The sequence below is a fragment of the Vulpes vulpes genome, chromosome 2 (genome assembly GCF_048418805.1).
Source record: "Vulpes vulpes isolate BD-2025 chromosome 2, VulVul3, whole genome shotgun sequence".
Classification (NCBI taxonomy): Eukaryota; Metazoa; Chordata; class Mammalia; order Carnivora; family Canidae; genus Vulpes; species Vulpes vulpes.
This window is the reverse complement of record NC_132781.1, coordinates 125,315,563-125,333,701: the sequence shown is the minus strand read 5'-3', so window position 1 is coordinate 125,333,701 and position 18,139 is coordinate 125,315,563. Positions and strand designations below refer to the sequence as shown.

At 40.5% G+C, this 18,139-nt stretch overlaps 1 protein-coding gene across 13 annotated transcripts in view; it reads left to right on the top strand.

Annotated features, from left to right (window-relative positions):
* The window catches only part of PPP2R2B (protein phosphatase 2 regulatory subunit Bbeta), a 443,029-nt gene that overhangs the window by 182,221 nt on the left and 242,669 nt on the right, over window positions 1-18,139 (top strand). For 5 of the 13 annotated variants that reach the window (XM_072749915.1, XM_072749919.1, XM_072749916.1 and 2 more), the window contains one exon: window positions 16,441-16,525. The exons of the other annotated variants lie outside the window; for them this stretch is intronic. In XM_072749915.1, coding sequence (XP_072606016.1) covers window positions 16,489-16,525 — 37 coding nt within the window. In that variant the 5' untranslated portion in view covers window positions 16,441-16,488. The remainder of the gene's footprint in view (window positions 1-16,440; window positions 16,526-18,139) is intronic. 13 annotated transcript variants of the gene reach the window in all.

Here is an 18,139-nt window from a genome sequence, read left to right as displayed (position 1 = left end):
CAGAGACCAGATCATGTGTAGCCTTGACCATAAGGAGTTTGGACTTTATCCAAAGATGGATGGAAAGCCATTAAAGGATTTTGATCAGGGGGGAAATCTGATCAGGTTTTTTTTTTTTTTTTTTTTAGAGCTCAATCTGTCTGCTATGCAGGGTGGGGTCGGAGGGCTAGGGAGGAAAGGAATAGGAGCAAAAAGGGAATAGTTAGGATGCCACAGTTGTACTCTAGGATGGCGGCAACATTAGAGATGGAGAGAATTAGGTGACTCCTCTGATACATCGTAGGAGAGGAATGGGTGGGATTTGCTTGGTGTGACAGATTGGGCAGAGATAAAGAGAAGTAGATGGAGGTAAGTATCAAGGACGACTCCCAGGGCTTTGCCGTGAGACTGATACATAATGGAACTTTTCACTGACTCTGGAGAAAGACTTTGGAAGTTGATTAATTTGAGGGGTGTGTGAGATGTTTAGCCTCACAGCAAGATCCTCAAGCAGTTAGCTATCTGGGTCTGAAGCTCAGAAGCAAGAATGGGACTAGATGTATAATTTGGGATGTTGGCAGCATATTAAAAGTATTTAAAACCATGTGAATAGATGGGATGCCTGGGAGAAGAGCACTCTAAGGCAGAATTTGAGCCAGCAAGGAAACTTATCTTGGCTTGGTATAAAAAGATTATAACAAAAAGGACCCCACAATGGAATGCCTTGGTGTAAACATAACTAACCTCACGCTGAAATTATTCAACACTATATGGCCTTTTTCAACAATATGATAGAATAAGAAGGGTCCAGTCTTGGGTGAATTGAGTGTTAGAGGGTCTCCAAACTTGAGTGAGATCTGTGTGATCTCTGAAATGTGACAGCTTTCTAGGGGCACCAGAATAAAAGTGAGAAAGTAGAAGTCTCTGCTTCCTCCACCCCACCCCCTTTTCACACACAATCTAGAGGAATCCAAGATGAATAAAGCTAGGAAGGTACATGAAAATGGCTTTTGATATGAAGGTGCTGGGAAGGCACTAGAAAAATAAAAGGAGGTGGTGTCATATGATGGAGAGCTGCCTTGTAGTTCTTTAAGTTGCTTTGATATTTGTATGCAAATGCCACATCAGAATAGTACTTCCAATGCATATGGATGAATGTTTGAGTTCTCTGCCATTCTCGGAAAAATCTGAAATGGAAGGTGGAAGGAAGCTGCCTTACACTATTGTAAATGACCTTTCTGGGGATGGGAAATGTTCTGCTACCAAACATAATAACCAGAGTGCATTGAAAATCACTAGCAAGTATTCATTATTAGCATCCAGGTCCCCAGGGGCAATCTCAAGCCCTTTATGAGGGCTGGTCAGAAATGTGCCAATGAACCTGGGGTGAATAACATTAGGCCAGTCCTGTCAAAATATTGGTAATGCTCAATGAAAAGAGCACAGCTGTAGACTGACATTCCTAGACTCTGGCATTTGCATTTATGAAGAAACTAAAGGTCCAATATCAGCAGTTAGCTGAGGGAAGGGAACTGAGGTTTCTCAAGTATTGTCTAGTCCACATGTTTTCCTAGGTGTTTCACATATGTTTACTCATTTAATCTCTTTCAACAACTGTGAGCAAACGGTTTCATTAGTCTCATTTTTCAGACTGAGAAATTTCGAGCTTTGGAAAAGCAAAGAAACTTATGTAAGTTCACATACTTGTAAGTGGTAGAACCAGATTGGAAGCCATGACTCCCTGGACCCGAGGCATATGCTCTTTGCCCACCCCTGCTGCCTCAGGTCAGGATTTGGTGTGTGTGGGGGGGGGACGGAATGCAGGATATAGTCTCTGTTTTGCATATATCTCCATGGTGCACATTCAGTGCTGCTGGACTGTCTTATTCCATCTTTCTAGAAGGGCAGTGCACAAGTCTGGGCCTTCATCATTGTCCCACAGGAAGGAAATTGAACTCCTCCACCCAATGCCAGAGTCCTCAGTTGACCTTCTCTTCCAGATGTATTTTACTCTATAAGGAAAGAAGGAAACTATTTATGGGATTGAGCAAATTGTGAGAATTAGCTGGGTTTTTAGATGCTTGTCCATGTCCCCCTGCCCTTAGCTTAGGATGTTAATGGTGCAGTTCCCCGGCTGTGCTGGGATGGCTCCCTGGGATCTTCTGGACACCCGTTCTCCGGAGCTGGTAACAATTCCTATAGTTGGCTCAGAAGGAATGGATAGAGACAGCTGTGTGATGGCAGTTGTCCTTTGCGTACAAATGCGAAGGTGCGTGAGGCCTCGTTTTGGCCAGAGAGACTTGCCCATGCTGTTCGCCTCATCCCCTATTAAGGAGATTGCTTTCCCCAAACTTGTCATCTTTACCACCAATTTGCCTTCTTTTGCCTTTCCAGTAGAATGCTAGAATGAGGCTGAAAATCAGAGCAGACCAAAGCTGATGTAACTATCTCTTTATAAGACCATTGGGAACTGTGTCTTAAATAACCCAGGAACCCTTGAATTCTTATGCTCTAAGTTCACTGTGGAAAGAGTGGGAAGTGATGATGGTAAGATCTGTATGTGTGAAATCCACAGAAAACTAATTAGTATTAATTTTGGAGACGGGGTCATGGTAACGGAAAGTGGTAAGTGGATAGAGGGGGATGTCAGACTCTCAGTTCTGTGCTTTAGAAGAAAGAGACCTGATTGCTTACAGCAAATGTAGGGAAATGAAGGGAACTCTGGATAAGGAGCAAGAAGAGTACATGGGATTTCAGGGTCTAGAGGGACCCTGAAGGGTAGTATTTTAACCCAAGACAGGTGAGATCTGCTAGTAGGAGGGTGCCAAAGAGTACCTTACCTGTGCTGGGCTTGATGCAGGGGGACTGGCAGCCTCGTCCTCCACATGCATTGCCAATTCCACTGCTGTGAATCCACGAGGTAATGAATCCGAAGTCATCACAGAATGGCAGGCATCCTCCTCCACTTCGTGTAGGGGACTCATCTCTGTGACACTCAGCAGATACCCAAAGGTGCAGAGGGTAGACAAGCTGCAGACAGCTCTCATGGAGAATGCTGCAGCAAGGTGCTGAGCGCTCCCAGGTGGTCTAAAGGACAAAACTTGGATCCTCAAGTACAAAATATCACCAGAAGGTGTTGTAACCAAAGAGTAGAGCTTTACAAGAACCTTGAGGAGAGTAACATTGCTCATGTAACTTTGTAGAAGTCAAGTGGGTGCTGGGGACACCCAAGTTAGGAGGTTAAGAGGTCGGTTGGTTCATTATAGTTGTATTGCTGTCATTGACATTCTCCTCTATCAAATAATAACGTGTCTTCTTGACACTTGAACGGATTCAACCATTACAGAAGAAGACAAAACAGGGGCACGTGACTGGCTCAGTCAGTAGAGCATGTGACTCTTGATCTCAGGATTATAAGTTTGAGCCCCACGTTGGATGTAGAGATTACTTAAAAATTTTTAAAACTCTTAAAAAAAAAAAAAGAAATAGACATAGTCAAGCATGAATTACCCTCTATCCCTACATTCATCCCACTTTCCTGCCCAGAGTTAGCACTGTCATTTGGATGTACTTTGATACATTTAAATATACATGTACACGGGCAGCCCGGGTGGCTCAGCGGTTTAGTGCCGCCTTCAGCCCAGGATGTGATCCTGGAGAACTGGGATCGAGTCCCACGTCGGGCTCCCTGCATGGAGCCTGCTTCTCCCTCTGCCTGTATCTCTGCCTCTCTCTCTCTGCCTCTCTCTTTCTGTGTCTCTCATGAATAAATAAATAAGATCTTTAAAAAATAAATAAATATACATGTACACATGTACATTGTGGGAGGGATTGTTTGCATGATTGAGTGTATACTGCTTGTTTTGTTTGTACTTTGTTTTTTCCTCCCACTCAGCAATCTTGAAAGATCATTACATGTCAGGACACCTACACCTGCCTTGTTCTTTTTAATGGCTGCATAATGCACTGTGGTATGACTGTATCATGGTTTATTTAGTAGTTCCTTGTACATGGATGGAAAGCTATTTCTGGCTTTTTTTTTATACTAAATATGATGCTGTGGTGAACTATCTATCTATCATTTGTGTTCAAAAGTTCTCCTTCCTGATTTTACCACCTTTAAAACCAAGAGGCTAGTTCCTGTTTCTCAGCAAAGAGGCAAGAAGGACTCTTTGGTCCTTTACTTCTTTAATAAAGCTTGGATAAGTCATGTAACTGCATGAGCTTGCATTTCCTAATGTAGAATATGGGCACACCTGGCATATCTACTTATCTGTGCAAAGCACTGTATGTCCTATGACCATTTTGAATTCAAGTGTTCATAAAGAACAAGGTTGATTGGTAGCAATTGTGGAAGGCTTGCTATGTGCCAGGAACAAACTTTGAGTTTTGAAGATTTTTCTTATTTAGTCCTCGAAACTCTAGAGGTCAATGCTGTCCTTATCCCCCATGAAGTGAAAAGTTGAAGCAAAAATGAGATTATTACTTGTCCAAGGTCACCCGCCAGTAAGTGGCGGAACAGAAGTCATTTCAGGGTTTGACAGTGTAGTATATGGACACGCCTGCTTAATACAGAAGTTGTGATGTTGACACGGGGAAAAGATTATTCATTTTTCTACAGAAAGGTGATTTTGAATCAATGCCAATACAAAAGGCCTAATTTTTATCAAAATTTAAAAAATGAACAGAGGGAACCTTCGAAGAGGATGAAGCATTGTATCCAGTGAGGTAGAATGCACACGAGAAGACCTGGGTGCTATTCCCAGTCCCACCATCATAATTAGGTACTTTTGCTCTGTGGGCTTCAGTATCCTAATCTCCTAAAATGAGGCTAACGATGGGGGGAGGGGTGGCATGCTCTCTCTCTAGATTTTTCTGGCTCTAAGTTTCTTTGATGCCCTATGTCTGTATTTGATGTGCTGTGTCGTTTAGACCTCTTTAGTCTCTTGTGACATTGTGCTCATAGGTGAGCATGGGGGACACAGGCATTGGCTTTAAATGGCCCCACAACTCCAGGCTTGGCTATAGGAACCAATGGGTCAGATCATCCTTCTGGCAAGAAGTCTCTGGTGCAGCCAAGAGGTGGAGCCAGAAAGGGAAGCATCTCTTTGCCAAAAGCTGCTGCAGATGGAGGAGCCAGTCTGTCTGGGCGGCCCATGACTTTGAGAGGAGCCATTTGGCAAAGTTGTTGGCAGGAGCTGCCTTGCAGCGTGAATGCTGGAGACTGTCCTGGCTGGAGTGAATCAGGGATGCAGCAAAGGTGCCTGGTGGAACAAATAACCATCTGGTGAGCAGGGTGCTGCTCATCTTGCCACACTGACAGCAAAGAGCGAGTGCCAATCGGTGAGGCTGGGCTCTCCATGCCACGATCTGACAGGCACAATAAAATGTCTCCCCTGCTGTTGTACACTCCTTGGAGGGGGTTGTAAATCCCATGTGAACCTCTTCGTGTGGAAATCGGGAAGGCTCTAGTTTCTTCCACTATTAGAGGAAAGAAAATTCACAAAGTCAAACAAAATATACTTACTATATTTGTTGCCAGCTGCTGTGTTGGTTATGCTGGTGACTAAGGTGAATGAAGTAAAAATTTCTGTTGTATTTGAGCAGATGATACTCTGTCCTGCTCAAAATACACTTAACCCTCCAAGCCAGCCTTTGTGAGTCTGTGCTGTGCTCGCCTCTCTGTTACATCAGGTGGCTGAGGTGGTGGAGTCAGACCCCGCCTGGTTCTGGAATCACTCCAGCAGTACTAGTTCCATGGTCTTGAACAGGTCACTCTGTCTCTGATGATTTCTTTTACTTAGAAAATATGGCAGGTGTTGAAGCAACATGCCCTGGTTAGCATGCTATCATTTATATGTGAGAAGTACATTAAAAAGAGTGCCTCTCTTATTCTGTGCTTTTGAGACCAATGCTTGATGGTCAATTGGAAAAATCAAGGCAGAAGAAAAAAAGTTTGAATGCTGTTTTAAATAGCATTGCCTAGTTTTGATGAAGTGTCTGTTGAAGAATCAAGGCTTCATCTTTGAATATGAGTCTGCTGATGGGGTCTTGTATTTTTCTTGTACAAACCACACCCAAAATGACAAAAAGCATGTCTGAGTTTGGTTTTCTTGAGGTTAAATGACAGCATAGACACTTGAGAAGCCGTCTTACCACCGACCCTTCTAGATTTTTTTACAGCTGTCCCATATCTTTTATCTCTACCACATTTAATCTGACAACTCTTTGTCATCTTTTGAAAGCATCTGACTTAGTTTTCGTACAAAATAATCCTCTTCTAACTTTCCTCACCATTCTTCATCGCCTTCCGTGATATTTGGTTAACTAACAAGTATAACTGGCATCAAGAGATATGGGAACAAATAGAACTGCCTCGCGGTAAACATGCGTCTGAGCCAGAAGAAGCAGGAGTGTGCCTGTGTCCCAGAGATTAGCCTGCTAAATTAGCTGTGAGTATAGAGCATCCTATAGGCCCATTTTATAGAAGCAACAGAAGGCATTTTTTCATCCAATAAGCCTGCTTCTTAGATGTCTGTTAAAAGAGCTTCCGTGGGGCCCCTGAGTGGCTCAGTTGGTTGGGCAGCCCACTCTGGGTTTTGGCTCAGGTCATGATCTCCGGTCGTGAAATCAAAGCCCTGATTCAGACTCTGCATTGAGTGCAGAGTCTGCCTGAGATTCTCTCCCTCTGCTCCTCCCCAGTTCAGCTCTCCCCACCCCCAAATAAATAAATAAATAGATTTTTTTTCTTCTAAAAAAAAAAGAGCTTCCATTTTAACTATGGTGAGGAGAAAGAGCTACCATGTACTAAGTGCTTGCAGTGTGCCAAAAATTGAATACCATTCTTTGTACTTAATATATTCTATGTGATATACTATATATCATGCGTGTATGTTTATATTGTGCAGTATATTGATGTGTATATGATACAGATACGTGCACATTTGCGTGTCTATTTCATTTACTCCTCACAGCTAACCTCAGAAGTATGTACAATTGAAGCTTAATTAGGGGACTTTTAGATCTTATTCATCATTGTCCGATATCCATCTCCTAGCACAGTGCCTGGCAAATAGCGCATATTACATGTTTATTAAGGAACTAAGTGGGTAGGCTCCTATTTCACTGATAATGAAACTGAAGCTTAGAGAATTTGTAGGATCTGTCCAGTGTCAATCAGCAGACTCAGGATTTAAAATACAGGAGTGTCTGACACAAAAATATAAGTTCTTAAGAATGAAGTTAGGTATATTAGAATAATGTGGGGGTTTTAGAATAAAACTCTCAGACATATGCTTTCGGTTAAAAAAAAAAACCATCCAAAAGGATAATAATTTGATAGCTCTACTTTGCACAAGTATGTAAATATTCTAGAACAGGAATTGGTAAACTTTCCTATAAAGAGCCAGGTGGTCAACATTTTAGGTTGTGCTAACCATACAGTCTATGTCCCAGCTACTCATCTCTGTCTTGGCTACATGTGGTCATGGCTGTATCTAGCAAACAAGTCTGTTTACAAAATCAAGTGGTGGCCCTTGGATGGTAGTTTGCCCATTCTAAAGAAATGTTTGGAACTCAATAGTCATTCAAAAAATGTTGGCTTTCCAAATGAGTGGTTGCAGTAAGTGCTGGAGAGACTATTTATTTATTTAGAGACTCTTTATTGAACAGGAATGGCTTATGGCCAAAGTGGAGTCTTGGTGGGATTCTGATAGGTAATGAGGAGGGGCAAAGACTGTCTTCATAGAGAAGAGGGGTCTTTTGCAATATGAGGGGGGCAAAAGTATGGAAAGAGAATAGCATACTATTTGAGCAAATTAGCTAGAAACTAGACACATAACAGACTTCGATAGCCCATTAGAATCCCTGCACACAACCTTACCTCTCTTAGTAGTGTCCCTCAAATGTTCACTCCATAGTCATTTAAAAATGCTTATTATATACAAGGCACCATGCTAAACAAACAAAAACAACACAGTGAAAAAATTAAAAACAAAGACTCTGTCCTTATAGAACTTGCATTCTATTGGGAAGACACACATGAAATAAACATAAGAATATGAATATAAATTTTATTAAATACTCTGTAGAAAAAGAAAAGCGCCTATGAGAACAGAAGATGTGTTCACTGATGAAAACTTGGACTATAAATAAAAATGAAAAAAAGAAAATTGATTTTACCTCTAGCCCCAGACATAAACATTACAAATATTTTCAATGTATTTTCCAGGCTGTGTGAGTACGTGCATGTGCGTGCATGTGCGTGTAAGAGAAAGGGATGGATGCTACTGGAATTATATGTAAAATAGTATCATATCTATTTTTGTTTTGTTTGTTTATGTTCCAAATAAAACTGTGAGCATTCTTCTATAACATCGTATAGTTCACCCACAATTTTACCATTCATCTAATGCTGGAAGTTTAGATTATTTCCAATATTTTTCTATAATAATTGTGTGATAAATAATTGCTCTCTAGTTATTTTCTTAGAAGAGTTTTCTAAAGTCAAGATTCCTGGGTTAAATGGTACAAATAATTGTTTCTAGATATAAACAATTAAGTTTCTGGATAATAATTAATATGTTTTCTAGAAAAATCTGTCAAGGAAGACCTTTGTGGTTGCTGTGGCTCTTTCTCACCATTGCCTGGTCTGTGTGTTTCCTCAACCTCACATTGTCACAGATTTTCAGAGGGAATTTACACAGGTGGAGTAGAAATAAATTCATAAAGACATAACCATTGAACCTTAATTTGCTCCTTTGCCCTTGTCCTTCCCCAAAGCCCATGTACTTCTACCCAATCCGAGAGGGGAAGCAAGCTCAATTCTCAGCCTCTGCCATGAAAGACATGGGTGAGTCATTCGTTCTCTGGGATTTAGTTGCCCATCTATATTAAATATAATGACTTTCATGGTTTCAGGCCATCGGTTGTACATAAGTATATGGAACCTGGTGACCCAGAAATGTTAATTTTCCTCAAACTGATAAGTAAGTGACTTCGAAGAATGATTGACCCACTGTAACAACCAGTATGGTTGTTTAATGAGCTAGTCCTCTCCTGGGGTTCAAATTTGACATTTCTGAAAGCTGTGATACTTTTTTTTTCTATTAATACTGTGTGTGGTTCAATGCAGTTTGAACTCAGGTAAATCTGTGGAAACTAAACTTTACCTATCATTGACGTAAGACTTGCAGACATCTCTAGCTCTCCTCCAAAAGTTGGGTGCATGATTTGATAGAATTGGAAAGTATAAATCTTATAAACTGCCAGTGGGATTGTATTTTTAGTGAGTGATTTTAGTCCCTTTTCAAAATATATGGTCTGTCTGCATTTTAGCAGTCACTGGGGATTTTAGGTAGGAGTTGTTTTGAAGTCTCAATCCATTTTGTGTGAGTATTTGGGACATATTTCTCCCTGGAAGTGAGAATACAAAGTTCTTCGAGACATTTTTTTAATTTAAAATTTTTATGAAGTTTTAAAAAAATGATACATAGATAGTGACCTAACAGGCAGATAAAATTTAAAGGATACATGGCTGTCTGACTAGCTGGCTGACAGGCTGGCTGGCTGCGTGGATGGGTGGCTATTTGAATGGATAAAGATTTGTGATAATCAGGAGACTCAGTTGCTTCTTCAGAGGACTAAAAGTATTAAAACATCTTCTAGAAACGTCAGTTTTAAATTATAATTTGGGATTGTAATATTAAAATCTCTCATCTCCTTTCTCTTCTCTCTAGGAAGCCAGGGCAGGTGGGATGGGGTGAGAGAGTGAGTATTGATTAGGGCAGCACATATTCCTGGGAATATGCTTCCAGGAAGCCCTCACTGGTACTGGTTTTAAAAAGGAAATATGACAGAGGGGAGAAGAGCTGCCCTGGACAATCCTGAGCTAACAGAAAAGACTGGGACAGTTCAGTGCTTCCAACTGACATCTCTTGCAGTGACCAATACCTAATCCCATCCCAGTTCTGTAGGATTAGCCTGGATGAAACTAACATTCTATGCTTTGAAAGTCACAGCCCTCTGGTCACTTGATAGGATGTAGGGAGAATGTTTTTCATGCAGTGGCATTTGTGAATGAGGTGTATTTCCCAGTAGGTTCTCTGACCCCTTGCAGGGTCAGAGATCAAAGACTTGCTGAGGTCTCCCCAGGACCTGAAGAACTCTGTGCACAGTGGTGAAAAAAAAAAAAGCAGTCTGATTATCATATTGTGCTTCTGTTGCCAACATGCTTACTCAGTCCCTGAGCTTCCTCAGCACAATTTGAGATGGAAATTTTCTGATCAGAATTTTTCCTATAAGTCTCAGAAACTTGGATTTAAGCCCATTATGTGGGCCAGGCTTTTTCTTTCTCCAGTTACTTGACAAGCAGGTTGCCTTTGAGTCACTCATTTGGATGGCCTTGAACTAGACATTGGCACGTGCTGAAAAGACAAAATATTTTCCCGCTTGTGTTTGGCCCTTTAAGAAGTTTGGGCTGTTGACTATATTGTCCTGTGCTTGTAAACTTTACTGCTTCCTGACTGTCCCCTCATGTCTCTGAGTCTCCTAACTGAGATCCCAAGTCAACCATGTGGGCTTGTCCTGGGTCCTCAGCATCCCAGGCCATCCCTGCTCCCTGCTTCTATATGTACCATTTAGTACCTGGTACCTGCATGTCCTGCCTTGAATCTTCCTGGTACCTGCATGTCCTGCCTTGAATCTTCATTTTCCCATGAATTATTTTTTTTTAATTCCTTGGGTTTTTTAAATCATAACAACAGTGCTATGATATATAGATATTTTCCCCATTTCATGAATGCAGACACCAAAATCCAAGTTTAGATAGCCTGCCAGGAAGAGGAGGACCTGCACATTGTCTCCCCAGCTAGAAAGAAACTCGTGGAAGATAATTACCACCCTTTCACTCCTTTATTCTACAGATGACAGTACAGTGCTTGACACATAGGTGCTTTGTAAGTGGTTTTGAACTTGATTTGAGTTGGAGAGTAGATTGATAATATCACTGTAGTTAGGACATCAGCCAGGTACCTATTCTTTGCTCAGGAGTTTAAACTTACAGCTCCGTCCAGACATGATCAGCCTAGGTTTTCCTACCCCGACTGGAGTTTAAGGATGTGCTATATGATTTTTGCAATCACTTGGAAATTGTGCCAGCTAATTAAGAACATAGCCTATTATTCAGTCACTCATTTTTTTGTTTATATGTTTTTTCATTTTACTGTTTAACCTTTCAGCAAGTATCAGTTGAACAACTAAAACCTCACTCATGCTATAATGAGTTGGTATATGATGACATAAGTATGAAAAAAATATATCAAAGCTTATTACCACTGGGTTATGTGGGGAGGAGAGGAATAAGTACAAAAAAGACTATTAAAAAATTAAAGGAAGCCATATCCATGATAAAAGTGGTATATATAATATTATTTCTCTTCTATAAACTTCTGTGTGTGTTCATAAAGAATTCCATGGAAAGAATGGCTAGTAGAATATTAATGATTGCTATGTCAGGCTGATGAAATTTTAATTCTTACTGTTTATATTTTCTGATGACAGTTTTCAATAAGTATAAACACTGTTTCTGTAATAGGAACAATAAAGCTGTCATTATGGTGAAAACAATTCATGGAGTGTCCACTACGTGCAGATAACAAGTCTGTGGGTATCAGTGTAGTAAATATCCACCAGAGTTCTTTGTTTTTCTCTGAAGTCACATTAATAATTCTTCAGATAAAAATCGGAAAGGAACCTGGAAGAGTAGTGATATATAAAGACTAGTAACTCTAGAATTTTGTAACAAGAATTCCATTTGAGTTCTCTTACCTGTAGGTCTGTGTGCAGGGGCTTTGGCAATGAGCTTGGCCCTTAGGTTCAGAGCCACCTTTGTCCTGTGTCTGGGCTGAAACAGTAAAGGTCAGGTATCACTGACCTCAGCCAATCACTTCATAAGGGGGCTAGGAAAGGGTCTGGATAAGTCATTGAAAATATATTGCAATGATGAAAAAGCCATCTAAGAAAAAATGTCCTAGAGCCTGGAGGGTCAGAGCCAGCCCCTTTGCACACGAAGGATCTCACAGACTGTGTTTATTGACATAGAAGGTGGTTTTAATTACCCTGAAGGAATTTCTGGCATGTTTTGCCAAAGCCAATCTTTAAATGTTTAATCAGTGGATTTCTGACAACCAGGCCTACTGGAGAGATCTGCATATGGGGGCAGTTGGTCAAGTGTAGAGTGTATTGCAATGTGGCTGCTAGTGACGGAACATGGTAGGTTTATTTTATCAGATAAATTTAGGCCTGAAAATACCAAATTCCCCCCTTGAAATGATCTTGGCTTTGGAGGATTATGGCATGTTTTATGTCTGAGAAGCTTTGGTTTCCTTCCCAGCCATAGATCACCATCTAAACAAACTCCACTACCTCTGCTTTTGGTGTCCTGAAAGTAAATTTGATAAGGTGATCTAGAGCCAGAGTTTAAGTGATAAATCAACCAGCTTCATAGTCCCACACTAGTGACTTGAAAGAAGGAATATGCCTTTCCAAGTACAGGCCCAAGGAAAATGTAAACTTATAATCATTTACTTTAGTTTTCCCCATTTGTGTTGACCTACAAAATATTTTAAGAAAAAAACTAAAATAGGAAAATAGCATGAAGGTGTCACATCACAAAGCCATTTTAATCTGTCAGATAACTTGAGGGGAAACCAGAGTCCAAGATAAATGTAAAAGCACCAAAGAAATTGTTTCTTTGATTTTTGCCTCTTTGCTGGAGTGTCTAGGTTGAATCCTCCTGCTAAGACTATAAAAATAGTCAATAGTGCTATATACTATCTTTGATTCATCTCTTCACATTTAACTCCAGATGGAATTTCTTTTTTGTTCTCCTTGCATAAAAACGTCCTTCACACTATCCCCTTTCACTGCTGTCCCAACTAATCTACATAGAAGCCAAATTCTACTCTCTAATGTAGACATGCAAGGGAGAGTAAGTCGGCACCTTGAAATCTGAATAGGAATCCAAAGGCATCTTTGGCAGGATCTCCTGCGCCTCCCTTTGAGCTACTGAGAGTGTCTGTGTGCTGTAAGTGACAGTGGTTTAGTGAGAATCCAAAAAGGATGGAAAGGTTTCTCAGGCTATTTCATACTGATGTTCACTGATCTGTGGACTTGCCAAGCTTACAGGGAAGTAAGGCCAATGGAAATGAATCCCTCTTAACCATAACAACTGAGCAAACAGTTCCACAGATATTTTTGGTACAGCTGATAACTATCAAGTTTAAATGATCCCTCTTCCTCTTGTCTTTTAAACTAGTCTGTAGGTAGGGGCCCTTGGGTGGCTCAGTTGGTTAGGCCCCTGCCTTCTGCTCAGGTCCAGATCCCCAGGTCCCAGGATGGGACCCACATTGGGGGTCCTTGCTCAGCGGGAAGCTTGCTTCTGCCTTTCCCCCTGCCTGTGGCTCTCCCTACTTGTGCTCTCTCTGTCAAATAAGTAAGTAAAATCTATCAATAGGAGATCCCTGGGTTACTCAGTGGTTTAGGGCCTGACTTCGGCCTGGGGCATGATTCCGGAGTCCTGGGTTCGAGTCCCACATCAGGATCCCTGCTTCTCTCTCTGCCTGTGTCTGCCTCTCTCTGTGTGTGTGTCTCTCATGAATAAATAAATAAAATCTTAAAAAAATATTTTAAAAAATCAATCAATCAATCAATCAATCAATCAATAAAGTCTATGGGTAAACCAACTTGGTTTAATCAGGTTACTGGTTATTGCCAAATCTTAGGCAAGGAAAGAGTTACATAAAATAATGCCATCTTAAACTTGTGAAGGGGATTTATATTTTTACAAAGTATTTTCACAGCTCTTACTACTCTGCACAAAAATATTGGTGAATGAGTTTCTTATTTCCTCATTGTAAAAACTGAAATCTAGTAGAGTTAATCAATTTGCCCATGATCACATAGCTGGTTTGTGGTGGAGACAAGACAGAGGTGCAGAGATCTGATCCCTAAAACAGAGCTTTTCTCATTATGTTAGAAACAAAATCAACTTTTATTGAACTCTCAACTGGATGAAGTTTTGCAGTATTGGGGAAAAAATGTTCATTTTTGCTGACTCTCTTTGCAAGATATTGGCTACCTATATCCTTAGCACAAGGTTCTTTGGGTGGAGCAACTTGGCATGTCCTTTGTTGGGCACTGGGTGTGGGGTATATTGCATTTCTAAGGTCATTCATTGTTACTATTCCAAATGGAAGGGTCGTGAGGCCATACTTCTGCCCACTGCCTTTGGTGCAAGCCTCAGAGAATTAGAGTTTAACATGTATGAAGATGTGGAGAAGGCAATAGACTTGGTTCAGCTTCGTGACTGCATATGGCGCCCAAATATCTAACTCACAAGTATCTGCCATTTAAAGCAAAAAATAGATAAGAAAGAATGGATGCATTATCACTAACACCATTCTTTTCCCTGGAAACATAATATAAGGGTAGTGAAGCTACATTTACTGAATGATTCTAACATGTTGTATATTTCTTTTGCTTCATTTCCATTTAAATATGTGAGCAATGAATTCTTTATAAAGAAAAGAGGCTTACTACTTAAACCATCTACCTCTAATTGCTCATATGTAAAATCAGGATAATGCTAGTAACTACTTCTATGGTTGTTGTAAGCATTAAGTGAAATAGTTGTACAGTGGGTAGCTCAGTACCTGGCATAGATGAAACATCAGTTAAGTGGTTGTTTGGTTCTCTTTAGTATTTCTAGAAGACCTAACTGGTCGTATTATTTGCACCGGACCATACATTCTTTCTGCCCACCAAATCCCTAGAATCCTACTAAGGATTCTACTAAGAAAATAAATTTAAGGGATCCCTGGGTGGCGCAGCAGTTTGGCACCTGCCTTTGGCCCAGGGCGTGGTCCTGGAGACCCGGAATCGAGTCCCGCATCGGGCTCCCAGCGTGGAGCCTGCTTCTCCCTCTGCCTGTCTCTGCCTCTCTCTCTCTCTCTCTCTCTCTCTCTCTGTCTATCGTGAATAAATAAATAAAATCTTTTAAAAAAAAAAGAAAGAAAATAAATTTAACGGGTTAACAACACTGACTCTGGAGAACACCAGGTTTGTATTCTGGCTTCACCACTTGCTAGCTCTGTGACAAGTTCAGCCTTGCTAAACACAGGTGCCTCCTCTGTAACAATACAGATAAGAAAGCTGAATTTCCTAAGATTGCTGTGACTATTAAATACAACAGTGTATGTGATGTACTCAGTATCAAGTGTGTTGTAGCTGCTACATAATGTTGGGTTGTGTTTTCATTAATATTAGTTCATCTATCTAGATCCTAAACAAAATCATTAGTGCCAAAAGGTGGTTGTTTTCATTACAAAACAGAGGAGAAATAATGCCCTAACCTTCATCTATGATCCAGTATCAGATCAAAACATTGATCTTTTTAAAATAAATATAATCTCATATAATAATATATGGAATCTTGTGAGAGTCTAGGCCAACTGCTGCCCTTTTCTGAATATGAAATAAAACATTAGGAAATGAAAATCCATTATCTACTCTATGCAACATCAGTAGGATAGTTTTTAAAGGTAATAGCTTTGAGATATTAAAAAATTAATGATAATAAATAAATTATAAACCTCCCTTTCTATATTAGTGGTATGTTGAAGCTTCTTATTAAGGCTTAATTTTGTTGTTGTTGTTTTTAATCCTGTAGCTTTATTTTTAGTACTACTTGTATTGCCTTATTCATTGATTCTTCTAGAGTATAATCCCAATACCTCTGGACACTTTAAGAGAAAGAGAGGCTTTTCTAATCAGTGAAGTGACCCATTCCTGTTTCTGAATACTTGTAGTTGCTTAAAAGTTATGTGTACCAGAGCAGTCTGTATTTTTACCCATTGCTCCTAGCCCTAGACTGTGAAGCCTTACCTCAATAGCTTTGTATCCTTGCACTCTTGATCCCTGTTTAACTACTGAAGGTCACTCCCCTAAAAGCCCCCAGGCTCCTGAAAACTTCGTACAAGTCTTCTGGCCACTGTTTTCAATCTTAATGTTTATTTGAACCACCTGAAGTGTTGGCTAAATATAAATTGCTAGGTTCCTCCCAGAGACTAATTAAATAGGAGTGGGAGAGAGCCCGAAAGTTTGCTTTCTAGTGGAGTCCTAGGTAAAGTCCCTGTTGCTGGTTGGAAGCAACACTTTGAGAATCCCTGCTCTCCAAAATGTGAAGGCAGCCCACTTCCAGTTGAGGCTGAAGCACAGAGAGGTTTTATAGTGTTGGCTATTTTACTGTATTAGCCTGGATTTTGCCAGACGAGGAGCAACCTCCTACCAAGAGGCTATGAGGGGAGGGGGCGCTTGGGGAGTGTGTAATGCACCTGTATGTTACCAAAAATTGAAGCATCATTACCTCCTGGAGTCTGGATCTGAACCCCATGTTTGTCACAGGAGCCAAGGGAGAAACCAAGACAGAGAATAGTGGCACAATAATGAAGCATGAATTATCCAGATGAAAGCACCTATGGAAATAAAGGTATTAGTATTATTATTTATACCTACTATTCTTAATAAAATAGCAATATGGAAGTGTTGAATAGTTCCACTTGCTTTAAAGTTACTCTGGGGGACTCAAATAAATTAATTCACATTTTAGAAAGAACGTGTAGATAATAGGCACTGTTTGACTTAGTGTTTTCAGAATGTGTTTTGATGAAATGTGTTGGTACACAGCGATAACAAATAATGACTGGTTATAAAGCTAACCAGGAGAGAGGCAAGGCTCTGTAAGAGTAGATCCTACTGTATAAATGCTAGCAAGGTATGTAGAATAGGCTAGAAAATTAGGCAGATGTATTAACTGCTCTAACAGAGTAAAAGCATTGGGTCAGGAGGCGAAGAAACAGACAAGAGCTTCTTACCGCGTACAATGAAGAATGAAGGGCCTTACCAAATGGCAATTTTTTGAATTAGGAATGAAATCTGGAAATTACTATGTAGAAAACAGTAACTTCTAACCCATATTAAATGCGTGGAGGCCCTTTAGTATAACCATGGAGCCATCCCACCTGATTGGAATGAAGTAGCATGAAGGCTTCTGCTAGCTTTGTTTTACTCACTTCTTGAAACTATGTGGTGAGACTGTTGAGCTTCACAGCCTCCACAATTGGCCTCCACTGTATGGGGGCCCTGGGCAATAATACCTGGTACCAAAGAACTCTAATTTTTATTTGAGAAAAAGAATCCTTAGAGAATTCTCCCCTGAGGTGGAAGTTTGTAATGGAGATAGATAAAAACTCTGAGTCAGATTGAGGAGTAACACCTGCAGAAGTTTATTTTATTTATTTTTTTTTAAGATTTTATTTATTTATTCATGAGAGACAGAGAGAGAGAGAGAGAGAGAGAGGCAGAGACACAGGCAGAGGGAGAAGTAGACTCCATGCAGGGAGCCCGATGTGGGACTCGATCCCGGGACTCCAGGATCACGCCTTGGGCTGAAGGCAGGCACTAAACCGCTGAGCCACCCAGGGATCCCCTAGAAGTTTCTTTTAAGAAAAGGTGTGGGGGGAAAGAAGAGTATTCAGACAAATACGTACTCTAGGAAAATGAAACGAAAAACGTTGTCAAAGACTTAAAGGGAGAAGGAAACAAAGAGTAGGTGTACGTATTTATGGATATGGATACATGTTCCTGTATATTCTCTATCAAGTAATGGGTATGGGTGAGTCAGGCTTCGGTGTCCCAAGGCAAATTATGCACCCTTTGCTTTATATATTTATATAGGATCCACATAGCCTATATTTCTTCATGTGCTTTTTTATATAAGAAAAAAGGGCAGGCCTTGTTTTCAAAAAATACCTTGGGGTGTTTGTGTTGGGGGGTGGGGTCTAGCTCTTTCCTTGCAATAGAAAAACTCCACATTTTTCTGTCTGATCTATTTTAATAAAGAGTTTACATCTCTTATAATGTAGTGTACCTTTCATTCCTACCAGCCAGGTAACCTTTTCAGTGTGTTCTAATGTGGTTTTGATTGGGGATGTGCGTTTCATTTGGTTTGGCATAAGTTGCTGCCTTAATGAGATAAGACTAGATGGACTTGGAATGGGTTTCCCTGAAGCTGCCAACCTTTATGCCAGCCCTGCCTCCTCTA